Source organism: Leuciscus leuciscus (assembly GCF_965113295.1).
Source record: "Leuciscus leuciscus genome assembly, chromosome: 16".
Taxonomy (NCBI): Eukaryota; Metazoa; Chordata; class Actinopteri; order Cypriniformes; family Leuciscidae; genus Leuciscus; species Leuciscus leuciscus.
The window spans coordinates 31,100,641-31,113,617 of record NC_138740.1 but is presented as its reverse complement, the minus strand read 5'-3'; the positions used below and the strand labels follow the sequence as shown (position 1 = coordinate 31,113,617).

The window sequence follows — 12,977 nt, the reverse complement described above, 5'->3', positions numbered from 1 at the left end:
AAACGTGTTTTCCTTCATTTAATTATCATTTTAAGTGAAATTTTCAAAATGTGTTTCGGCCAACGTCTAAATTGTCTAAAAAAAAGTTTAACTCCGCTCCACACTAACCATGGTGTATCCTTAAAGCTGGTGACGCCACAATGGTAGCGTGTGGAAGTGTAAGCTTTTATTGAGCTCGACCAATAAATAATAATTAGGGGTTCTATACTCCAAAAGTATTCTTTTCCTTTTCTTACAATCCCACTCCCCTCACAACCCTCCCCCATGCCCAGGGCACGACCGCGTCATAATCCGTCCCTGATGACTGATTGTCCTCTAGTTTACGAGCAGTTTTTGTTTTTGCGTACATGAGTGAACTTACCATTTAAATGACAAAGTCATCCGGGAAAATGTCATGGATTTTGCTGGACCTGTGGACCCTGTTACAGCTCCCCTGCATTAAAGTGTAAAAAGTAATGTCACAACTGAAATTCTTAATGGCTTGTAAAAAATAATGAGGATCACAAAGCATTAAAATGCTCTTTAGCTGCTGACCCATTTTAAATGATCGAGTAGATAACATGGGCCAAAGTTCTTTCAAGCACAACTGTCAAGACTGCTTATGACAAATTCAACATAAAAGGCAACTTAATCTTATACATTTTAGAACAAAAAACTTCACGTAATTTAGACTAGAAGTGAATCAAAATAAAAACACGTTAACAAAAGTAAATTTTGAAAGCAGGTTTTCAATACATGCCTGTCCAAGTAAAAACAACACAAACAAATATTGAGATTCTATTAAAACAACAACCTTCACATTCATATAGAAAATCTGAGTTAAATGCTTATCACCTGAAGAGTGAATGTCCAGTCTCTCTGGATGTGTATAAATCTCTGTGCTGTGTTTTGTAGACTGACTTCACAGCTGTCACAGAATATATGACTATATAAATATGCAAATATATTAAGTAAACAAATAGGTTCAAAAAGACAGTATTTGACTAAACTGAACAGGTTTAAACTGTCTTGAATTATTCAACATTTAACTAACTGACACTTATCTTCAGTACTAAGGATGACAACAACAATCTTATTTCTAATAGGGTAGAAACAGTTGGGGGTGCTTCTCAATACTTAGATGGATGCATCTTCATTTCCTTGTTCCTCTGTCCTCAAGCCTGTGACCCAGATACCGATTCAAGTTAGCCACCATGAAGGACATCTCAATTCCCTAATTGCACCACGAGGAATGAGGAGTGAGGGAACTTCCAGAGAATCTATGAGTGAGGATGCACAGGTATATCCTATATGCGGATTATACTCCCCTTTCACATCTGTCACAATAATTTTAACATATGCTTTATTAATAATAAAATAAAAAAACTTTAACAACACAAGGGCACATTCCTTGAGCACAGCTGATGATGACACTTTGAAGTGACGCTTTAATGACCAAAAATATCCCAATGCACAAATAAGATTTCCTTCGATTTCCCTATCCTACTTTTCTTTCCTTGCATCCTTTTCTTGCATCCTAAGGAGGGTGGAGCTGAGACTCGAGGAAAGGAAACAAGGATGCACAAATAAGAAATGATAAGCACCTTGGGTGGATCTCAGCTCAGAAGTCAGTGCACTAATCAGGGAGTCGGCCATTATAAGGGCTGCCTCAATCGCAAAATCCTTCCAGTGCACTGGAATGTTCCCTCCCTAAAAATATTCCCACAATGATCCCTTACCCGAAATTGCGTCACATTTCTGGAGCACGAAACATAAATGTACGAGCCAACTCAATAAATATAATGACACTAAAAAGATTTGAAAAGACAGTGACAAATTTGTATTATATGTCAGCATAAAAACACATCACTAAAAAGGTAGTGAAAAAGTCTAGTTTTATAATTAATATTCGTCTTAGGGCAGCACAATTAATCGCAATGAATCCGCACGCGATTTGGCAAAGGCTGTGATTATTTTATGCGCAGCTTGTCAGTGCAGTGTGGCTGATCGGTAGTAAATGCTGCTCCATCTGAACACCAGAGGGCGCTCTCCCGCAGACACGCCAAATATGCCCGCTACCGAAATACGATAACACACATCATTCCAGGAAATCCCTATCGGGCATCAGACCATAAATATCCATATAAGGCTAGATGTCTTACGGCGGAGTCTCGAACGGCATCACCGGCGGCCATCTTGTCACAGGCAGGCTTTTTGGCGGGCTCTGTGGTACCTGATGTAAGGCGAGTGATCAGCACGCACACAAATACTCTTATCTCGCTGAAATCTTGACGGATTTACAAACGGTTTGGTTTCTTACAAACGTTATTAACGTGGCTATAATTCCGAATGCTTAAACATGCATGTTATAATTATTCATATGTATGCAGTGTCATAACTACATCTCTGACGTTTATAACAAACCAAACCGTTTGAAAATCGGTAGAAAATTGAGCAAGTTATGGTTATTTAAAAAGTACATGCAGCATTAAAACACAATGTTACGAGTGAGCAAGCTGCCTGTGGCAAGATGGCCGCCGTTTGCGGACGTCGACCTCCATTGGCCAGCAGCGAGGACGAGACATCTAGCCTTTTTTTATGATTTCTATGCATCAGACTACCTGTAGCTGAATAAACAGAAGATTGAAACGCTTGATTAAACATGACGAATAAACACGACTTATTCTGTGTAGCCACATCATCTCACAGAAGGATGCTCAACTGTCATTATGAAGTGAGTTTGGGGTAAATGTTATTAAATGTTGTTTTTTTTGTTGGACAAGAGGTTCATAAATGCTTCTCATATTTGGAAAGATGTTTGACACTTGTTGCATTTTCAAATGCACGTTATAAGTGACTCAACTCACAGTGGTTTCAGATGGAGCAGCGTGTACACAGCCGTACATCAATGACAAGCTGCGCATAAAAAAATAATCGCAGCCTTTGCGATTTAAAAATCGCTATTAGCCAAGTGCAATAACATGTAAATTGCGATTAATCATGCAGTCCTAATTCAGCGGAAATGTTGTAAGGATATGTAACAGAACAACGTGTTTAAACAGCATAAAATACAATTTTAAAAAGATATAGGTCCTGCCTGTTGTTGATTAATTCCAGCGGTAATATTCTACAATGTTGTACGTAGTCATGTCGCTGGAAATTGAGTAATCATTATCCCACTGTAAAAAGTATCAGGGTCCTTACCAGTGCCTGTATTCGTGTAGGCCTACACAAGATATGCTCTAGTAAACTAACTACTACTCAAAAAAAAAAAAAAAACAACAACAAAAAATGGTTGAAATAAAAGGTGAGGAAAGGAACTAAGCACAGCAGTAAAACTTTTATTAAAAAAAAAAAAAAAAAAAAAACACTTGACGAGACCTGACAAAGAACTGAAAGAAACACAGGGCTTAAATACGCAAATAAACCAATCAATGAAATGAACCGCAGGAAAACTAGAACAAAAGCAACATGTACAAATTACAGGAAAACTGAACATAACCCTGACATTTCCCAGGACTCGGACTCGTCCGTCGCTGGGGTGGTGGCAGTGACTGGTACGCTGTTTTCCTCCTCACTCTTGCAGATGGTGAAGGCATAATAATTGTGGAGGAGTACCCATTCCATGTACTCCTTAAAAGTCCCTAGAGGCTCGACTCCGGGCAAGCGCACTCTTGTTTTAGAATTTAAGCTTGTCCTGAAAAGCACACAAACGTCATTACAGTAGACGACATGGTAGAGATCCAAAAATGCCAGTGCACGCCTCTCTGGGGACTGGTTCCCCTGCGAGAGAGGAGGATCCATATTTGGCCAGATAAAAAAGAGATTTGTATACGGTTATGGTCTTGGTAGTTAATATATGATATGAAGATCCTCCAGGGTTGGTTCAAGAGACTGAAACAGGTTAATACAATGGGAAAAATGGAAAGAATAAATGCATTCATGCCTATAAATAAAGATGGATATTTTTCTGCAAAGATGGAAAAATATTACACAAACTAAGACGGGTTAGACTAGGATGACAAATGTATAAGCGAGGTACAAATGTTTGTTCCACAAATAATAATTTTTTTCTTTAAATAAAAATGCAAAAAAAAGTTTGAAAAAATTTATGAAATAACTGATTTTAGTATTAAATTAAAGTAATCTAATACAACGTTTAGAAAGTAAAGTAAGCAACTGTATTCAGTGAAATATCACAAATGCAGGTCTCATGAATAACAGAGGCAGTTTTCCAGTGCGGTGAAGATAAAGAACAGGCTGAACGAAACCAGCCAGCACATAACAAACCAAACCAGGGATCCAATAAGTATGATCATTCTGTTGTGTTAGAATGATACAGAATCCTGTGATAGTATATGGGACATATATAAAAGCCATGCTAACAGTAGTTATTAGAATGATATAAAATGCTCTTCTCTTCATGTGGTTTTCCTCCTCTTTCTCTCTCCCTCTCTCTCCTGGTCCTGACTGCTTCAGAGCTCTGAGAACAGCCACAAGACAAAACAACTGGATGGAGAGGTAGAGGAGGAACTGTGTTGAGAAGATCCATATGTGTAGTTGAATGTTTTGTGAGATTACAATAAATAAACTATAGAAACAGGAGCCAAGATTAATTATCCAGACAACAGTGCAGCAGATCACTCTATATCTGAGAGGTTTGAACTTCAGAAAGGTTACAGGATGAACCACTGCCAGATATCGCTCAACACAGATCAGACACTGAAACAGAGGACGACCAGTGTGAATTAGTCCTTGTAGAAACAGCGGTAACAATGAGAGACTTGAAAAGTATATTGGTGGTATAGAGAGCAAACCATTCAGACAGGAACCAATCTCACAAGTGGAGAGATTGAGGTTAAATAACTCTGATGCGACTCCACTTCCTGTGACGATGAGCCATATAACGTAGATGTTTGTAGGAAGACCAAACAGGAAATTCATGCTGAGTACGCAGATTTCCACAAAGCCCATTGGCCCAATAGACTGAGTTGTGGAGTTTGTAGATGTTTCAGGTGTGGTGAAGGTCACTGGAGGGTTATTCATCTCTGTATTTGTCTTCTCAGTTCAGCAGCTCACAAACCACTGTATATAACATTACAACTGTTATATTTTTTAAGGAGAACTATAATGAACCAGTTAAGTCAATAAGGTAAACATAACATTTAAATACATTCGTCCAGTTATCTACATAATGCGATTTTGTAATACAAAGTTCATAATTTAAACTCAAATAAAAAACACATCATTATTATACATATACATCATGTATATAACTATACGTATACAACATGCATGCAATGATATTTTCACATCTATCATATTGCGTCACATCATGGTCACAAGCCTCTCCAACTAAATTAAAACCTATTTTCTCAATTTGCAAACAGGCAATACAAATTATGGACCGGAAACCTATGAGATTGCATCATTGTGATGTTTTAAGAAAGCATAAGCTTCTTGGCTTTGACAGTTTTATTGATTTTAAATATCTCAAACTGGTTTTTAAATGTCTAAATAATCATGTTTCACCACTGTTTTCTAAATTAGTCAGTAGGTGTCAAAGTTCTCATTGGGCGAACACACGAGCCACTATCCGAGGTGACTGTCTTGTCCCAAAGTACAAGACCTCTTTTGGTCAGTCTGCATTCTCTGCAAAGGGACCAAAACTATGGAATGTTTAATTTAAAACTAGAGAGATGGCAATGCTTTTAACAGAGGACTTAAACAATGGCTAAAAACATGCTCGCATGAATAACCTACTATTGAGATATTTTCTGATTTTGATGCCTTTGCTTTATAACTTATAACTTTATAACTTTTTTTTAATTTTTATGCAATCATATGGTATATTTTCTTTATCCTTTTTTGTTAGTATTGTTATTACTACTTTTGCTATCAGTTTTGCTATTGTTTTCTTTTCTAAAAGCCTCCCGTGGACAGGTGTTGAAAATTAGCATTTGTGCTAAAACACCCAAGCAAATGCATTTGGTTCGTCCAATGTAATAGTAATGTCCATGTCAAATAAAATAAATAAATAAATATGACTTCAAAATATGGCTGAATATATTCAGTAGTATTTATGTTTAGCCTAAATCATTAAACATGTAATTTTCTTTAATATACTTTTAAAATGATTTACTTCTGTTCAAAATATAGCTCAGTCCAATTTGACCAATTATAGCTAAAACATTAAACGCATCACAAAGCATTATTTGATAAACACAATTACACTGTTGGTTGATAGCACTGAGGTTAAAACAAGAAATCAAAAGTTTTTAATCACCTGAAGAGTGAATGTCCAGTCTCTCTGGATGTTAATAGATTTCTGTGCTGTGTTTTGGAGACAAGAATAATTGAATCTGCTACATGTCACATAAAACACAAGATATGCAAATATTTAGACTGAACTTTAAAGGTATGAAAAATAAAATAAAAGTGTGTTGTCAAGTGTACAGCAATTATTGTTTTGGACAACTGGTTTATTTTTAAGACACAGCACTAAGTATACTGAACATACATGGGACAAATATCTGTTTTTTCAAAGTTCATAGATTTATATGAAGGTATTAGAAAAAGTGTAATATCTCAGATAATAATGCCTTTCTAGCATGTCAACATCATGAGATTTATCATGTGACTCTCAACTTTAATTTTGAGGCTGAACAAATTTTTGTTATAATATTTTATTTTGTACAGCCTAAAACATAATCAATCTGCCAAAACTATCTTTATAAATCCAAAGACTTATTTGGAACATTTAGCTGTATATACATGTTTGCTATGTAAATGTTTAGTGTGTCAGTGACATTGACAATTTTTTTTATATATATATTTTTTTTATATAAATATTAGCTCTTCAATGGGACATTTCAGAGGTCAGTCCAAAAAAACTGCATGTGGATGCAGGTGTTTAGATAGAGAATTTTTCTTTTCTTTTTTTTTTTTTCTTATTATTTTTATTGTTCAGTGTTCAATAAAAAAGGTACTCAAACACTTTAAAACAATCTCTTTGCCAACCCTCAATATGGAAAACTGAGATAATAAATCACTGATGAAGTTTTATAAAAAAAAAATAAAAAAACATTACGAAATTTTTGCAATCAATCATAAAGAACATGCTCTACCAACTAAAAGATACTAAAATCTAAAATGACTCAATTTAGTATTAAATTAAACAGATAATTAATACAATTTTAAATTAAAGTTTACATTTATTCATTTAGCTGACGCTTTTATCCAAAGCGACTTACAATTGCTATATATGTCAGAGATCGCACGCCTCTGGAGCAACTAGGGGTTAAGTGTCTTGCTCAGGGACACATTGGTGTCTCACAGTGGATTCGAACCCGGGTCTCTCACACCAAAGGCATGTGTCTTATCCATTGCGCCACCACCACCCCAGTTGTCTAATATCTAAGTTATCTAATACAATATTTAGAGAGTAAAGTAACTTGATTTAGTGAAAAATTACAATTGCAGGTCTCATGAGGAACAGAGGCAGTTTTCCAGTACGGTGAAGATAAAGAACAGGCTGAACAAAACCAGCTAGCACATAACAAATAAAACCAGGGATCCAATATGCAGGATTATTCTGTTGTGTAAGAATGATACAGAATCCTGTGATAGTATATGGGACATATATAAAAGCCATGCTCACAGTAGCTATTAGAATGAGATAAAATGCTCTTCTCTTCATGTGGTTTTCCTCCTCTCTCTCTCTCCCTCTCTCTCCTGGTCCTGACTGCTTCAGAGCTCTGAGAACAGCCACAAGACAAAACAACTGGATGGAGAAGACGAGGAGGAACTGCAGTGAGAAGAACCATTTATATGTGTTATGATTGGGTACTATTTGTATGGTCATAGAAGCCAAACAGGATCCAAGAGTGGTTATCCAGGCCGCAGTGCAGCAGATCACTCTATATCTGAGAGGTTTGAACTTCAGAAAGGTTACAGGATGAACCACTGCCAGGTAACGCTCAACACACATCAGACACTGAAACAGAGGACGACCAGTGAGAATTAGTCCTTGTAGAAACAGCATTAAAAGTGAGAGACTTGAAAAGTAAATAGTCAGTGTAGAGACTAAACAACTCAGAGAGGTACCAATCTCACACATAGAGAGATTGAGGATGAAGAACTCTGATGCAACTCCACTTCCAGCTCCTGTGACAATGAGCCATATAACATAGGAGTTTGTAGGAAGACCAAACAGGAAATTAAAGCTGTGTACGCAGGTTAACATCAAGTCCATTAGCCCAATAGACTGAGTTGTGGAGTTTGTAGATGTTTCAGGTGTGGTGAAGTTCACTGTAGAGTTATTCATCTCCTCTGTGTTCATCTTCTTATTTCAGCAGCTCACAAACCAAATATAATATAGCCACTGTGATGTTTTTTATATGGAGACCTGTAAATGAACCAGTTAATTCAGACTGACTCAGTGAGGTAAACATTTAAATACATGATTTCAGTACAACATAATACACTTACGTTGTAATACAAAATTCCTGTTTATATCTCGTAACCAGACCACACCATTATTAAATGACTTCACAATATACTTGCATTCATTATTTATGCTTAACCTAAATTCATAGCATGTCATTTTTCTTTCATATATTTCCTTTAATTGTTTCATTTTAGTTATAGCTCAGTATAATCAGGTATAAGTATAAATCAGTATAAAATATCTCAGTCCCATTTTACTCAATAGCTAAAGTATTAAACACATCCCAAAACATTATTGGGACACTATTGGTTGATATTATTGAGGTTAAAACAACTGAATCAAAAAGTATTCTCACCTGAAGAGTGAATGTCCAGTTTCTCTACATTACTGTGCTGTGTTTTAGAGACAAGAATAATATATTGATTTCATCTGCTAAAACAAAACATATGCAAATATTTAGACTGAACTTTCAAGGTTTATGACAAATTCCCCAAAACATTGTTATGACAGGATGTCAAGTGTAAAGCAATTATTACAATTTTGCAAACTCCAGCATGGAAAAGGTGACATTGGGTCATTGGTGAAGTTTTATTGGATAAAAGACTAGCAACCAATTACAACCATTTCAGTGTGATTTTTTTAGTATTCCTAGTTTATTTGAAATAATTTGATCTTCAGTCACATTCATTTAGAAAGTAGTGAAATAGAAAAAAATCATTTAAGACTTTAGTTTCCGTGGCGGAAATGTGTGGTTTGTAAATTGCACGATAAATACAGTGCTATAGAGACACATTTCATGAGATCGGGTTGGTTCAGAATGCAATGGTACATGCACTGTATCTTATTTTATTTTCATCTGACTTGACTGACATCCAGTAATTTACATTTAAATTGTGCACCGACACAATTTTATTTATTTTTTCACAATATTAATCAACTGATCCTTAACTTTAATACTGATGCTAACACATTTGTTGCAGTAAATTTTCAATCCAGTAGAATAATCTTTTTACATTTGAAACTGGTCAGCACAGGTGCCACTCATTAAACACCTGACATGCAATTTTTTTTGACAAGAGCGATTTGTTTGTTTATTTCTGTGGAGAAAAAAAAGTTCAAATATGTGTTATGAATGTCAAGTTTAACGCAATAATAGTTGTGGGCAATCCTCAATATGCAAAAGGTGTATTTACTTTACATTTTCCAAACATATATAAAATGAATCAGACATAAAAAATAAAAAAAGGGGATAAATCAAATATTACAATCATGGGATTTAAGGAAAGTCAAGGCAGGGTAATTTTTCCAGCCCGTTGCAGATACAGAACCGGATGAACAAAACCAGCCTGCACATAACAAATAAAACACACAGAAAAAGTTTGCTTTTCTGTTTTGTCAGAATAAAAAGAATACAGTGATAGTAAATGGCCAATATAGCCATGTTCATAGTAGTTATTAGAATTATATAAAAAATATATTGGACTTTCATTGGACCTTTCAGTGGTCAAGAATTGCATGTGGATGCAGAGGTTTAGATAGAGAAATTATTTTTTCTTCTATTTTTTTTTTTATTGTTGATTGTTCAAAAGAAAGGTACTCAAACACTTTAAACCAATCTCTGTGGCAACCCTCAATATGGAAAAATGAGACATTAAATCACTGATGAAGTTTTATAGAAAAAAAAAAAAAATAGAAAAAAACCTTACAAAATTGTTGCAATCAATTATATCTAAAGAACTTGCTCTACCAACTAAAAAATACTAAAATCTAAAATGACTAAATTTAGTATTAAATTAAACAGATATTTAATACAATTTTAATTAAAGTTATCTAATACAACATTTAGAAAGTAAAGTAACTGGATTTAGTAAAAAAAAAAAAAGACAATTGCAGGTCTCATGAGGAACAGAGGCAGTTTTCCAGTGCGGTGAAGATAAAGAACAGGCTGAACGAAACCAGCCAGCACATAACAAACCAAACCAGGGGTCCAATATGCAGGATTATTCTGTTGTGTAAGAATAATGTAGAATCCTGTGATAGTAAATGGGACATATATAAAAGCCATGCTCACAGTAGCTATTAGAATGAGATCAAAAATGCTCTTCTCTTCATGTGGTTCTTCTCCTCTTTCTCTCTCCCTCTCTCTCCTGGTCCTGACTGCTTCAGAGCTCTGAGAACAGCCACAAGACAAAAACAACTGGATGGAGAGGAAGAGGAGGAACTGCAGTGAGAAGAACCACATTTGCACATTCATGTTTTGTGAGATTGCAATAAATAAACTATTAAAACAGGAGCCAAGAATAATGATCCAGGCCGCAGTGCAGCAGATCACTCTATATCTGAGAGGTTTGGACTTCAGAAAGGTTACAGGATGAACCACTGCCAGGTAACGCTCAACACAGATCAGACACTGAAACAGAGGACGACCAGTGTGAATTAGTCCTTGTAGAAACAGCGGTAACAATGAGAGACTTGAAAAGTACAATTGGCAGTATAGAGAGCAAACCATTCAGACAGGAACTAATCTCACAAGCAGAGAGATTGAGGTTAAAGAACTCTGATGCAACTCCACTTCCTGTTCCTGTGACGATGAGCCATATAACGTAGATGTTTGTAGGAAGACCAAACAGGAAAGTCATGCTGTGTATGCAGATTTCCCAGAGCCGATTAGCCCTATACGCACACTACGCAAAGTGCGTAGGGCCCCGCAAATTACTCAAGGCCCCGCCTCCCCCTCGTGTCAAAGCGCGTCAATCAATGTTTACAATATCGATGAGAAAATGAAGCCGAACTATCCTTCTGGTCACGAAAAGAGAGAGAAAAAAACACCATAAGAGTTCATTGCAGGAACAGTTATCAGGTAGACTTGTGACTCTCCTCTCAAAGTTTGATGTCAGCAAAGAACAGTAGGCTAAAGTTAAGTTGATGTGAGTTGATTTATTATGTTTAATAAACGACAAAGGACAACGGTGTTTGTTTATAAACTGCAGCTCGGAAAAGATAACCGCGTCGCGCGTTAACATGCGATCATATCATATGCACGTGCATGACCTGAAACGCGCACTTTCCAGCAGAAACATCTGTTGTGAGTCGGGACCAGTACAATACGGGCGTGATGGCACTCCTCATTATAGTTTTAAAACAAGACGATGATTATCTAGTCGCTTAGTCAAGGTTTAGTTACAACTCTGCCCTAATGCAATATGGAAAGCAATGTATTGACATTGACTATTGATAGGCTCCATTGAATTTAAAATGTTGATTGGCTGGAGATTCTGGTCAATATGGATGCACATCCCTCAGTAAATAATAACCATCAAGAATCAAGAGTATCAAGAATTACTTTTATCATTTAAAACACAGTGACATGCTATGGCGCCATTTTAGCTTTTATTCATTCACAGGATAATTATGCATTTTTGATATCAATAATTCAATTTGCACTATTTAAAATGTGAATTCTTGATATTAAGAATGAACTTTTTACAGTATATGTCTTCTGATATCAGGAATTACATTTTCGCTACAACTAGTAAAAGGAGGGATTGTAGTGGGAACACTGGGGTGTCAGGTGTGACTGTGTGGCAATGGCAAATGGTTCATGGCTCACGGGTCAGGTATGAGGGCCCCTTAACAGAATTTTGCTTAGGGCCCCAGGGAGGTCAGGATCGGCTCTGTTAATATACTATGCTGGAATTGTCATTGAGGGTGAGTAAAGCGCATAGTTTTCGTCTGTCCCTTTGTATGCAGTCGGGCTGCTGCTCCTAGCACAGGGGGTGTAGTTTCAACAGCTCGTTGTGCAGCTTTGATTACCTCTCACAGACAATTTCAAAACTTTTAGCTTTTAAACCCGAGTCGGACAAGGATGGAGAGACTCAAGAAGCATCAACATGTAGACCCCATGTCCGGATGGTTGGTTGATGAATTATGTGGTTGTCTTCAAGTCATTGATTGGCTCATTCTGTTTCAATATGCTATAGATCACATTTCGGGAGCGGATTTATGTGATTTTTGGGGTTTGTGATGCACTAATCCAGAGGGAGTGCCGCACAGTCCCTCTCAGTGTTGTTGCAGTCCTTAAAAAGCATTCTCTTTAAATTAAGTCTTCCATGCTTAAAGTTTGTGCGTTGTAACTTTGCAGATGTTGTTTGTGTTTTAACAGCAACATTACAGAAAGTGAAATCCATTTAACCCCCTTTATTACTTCCCATCCGTAATGGTCTTTTCTCTTCCTATTTTCATATTCAGATTGTAGCCATGTTTTAACAGCGTTCATGGCTCATGCATCCAAGAAAAAGCGTTTCTAACCGTGTTTTACGGGTTTATGCGATCAGGGGAATTCGCATCTGATTCAAAACATTTTAATTTGGCTCGTGGCTTGTCTATTTCCGATTTACGTCTTTCTCCCACCTTTTTAAATGTATTTATAAGTTTTCGAAAACAGATTCTTCTGGATCAGGCGTTATTACTATATCTAAAGTCTATAATTCCCAATGCCCTTATACCTCTATGGTCAGATATCTCAAAGCATGACTGCACTTCAATACTC

General features: G+C 36.4%; 1 protein-coding gene across 1 annotated transcript; it reads right to left on the bottom strand.

The window, feature by feature from the left end:
- Positions 1-1,132: 1,132 nt before the first annotated feature.
- Positions 1,133-5,025, bottom strand: LOC309477548 (uncharacterized protein; the record flags this gene model as incomplete). The annotated part of the gene is made up of 2 exons (XM_082140823.1): positions 1,133-1,213; positions 4,366-5,025. The coding sequence occupies 2 exons, from the start codon at positions 5,023-5,025 to the stop codon at positions 1,133-1,135; spliced, it is 741 nt and encodes a 246-aa protein (XP_081996949.1).
- Positions 5,026-12,977: the final 7,952 nt, after the last annotated feature.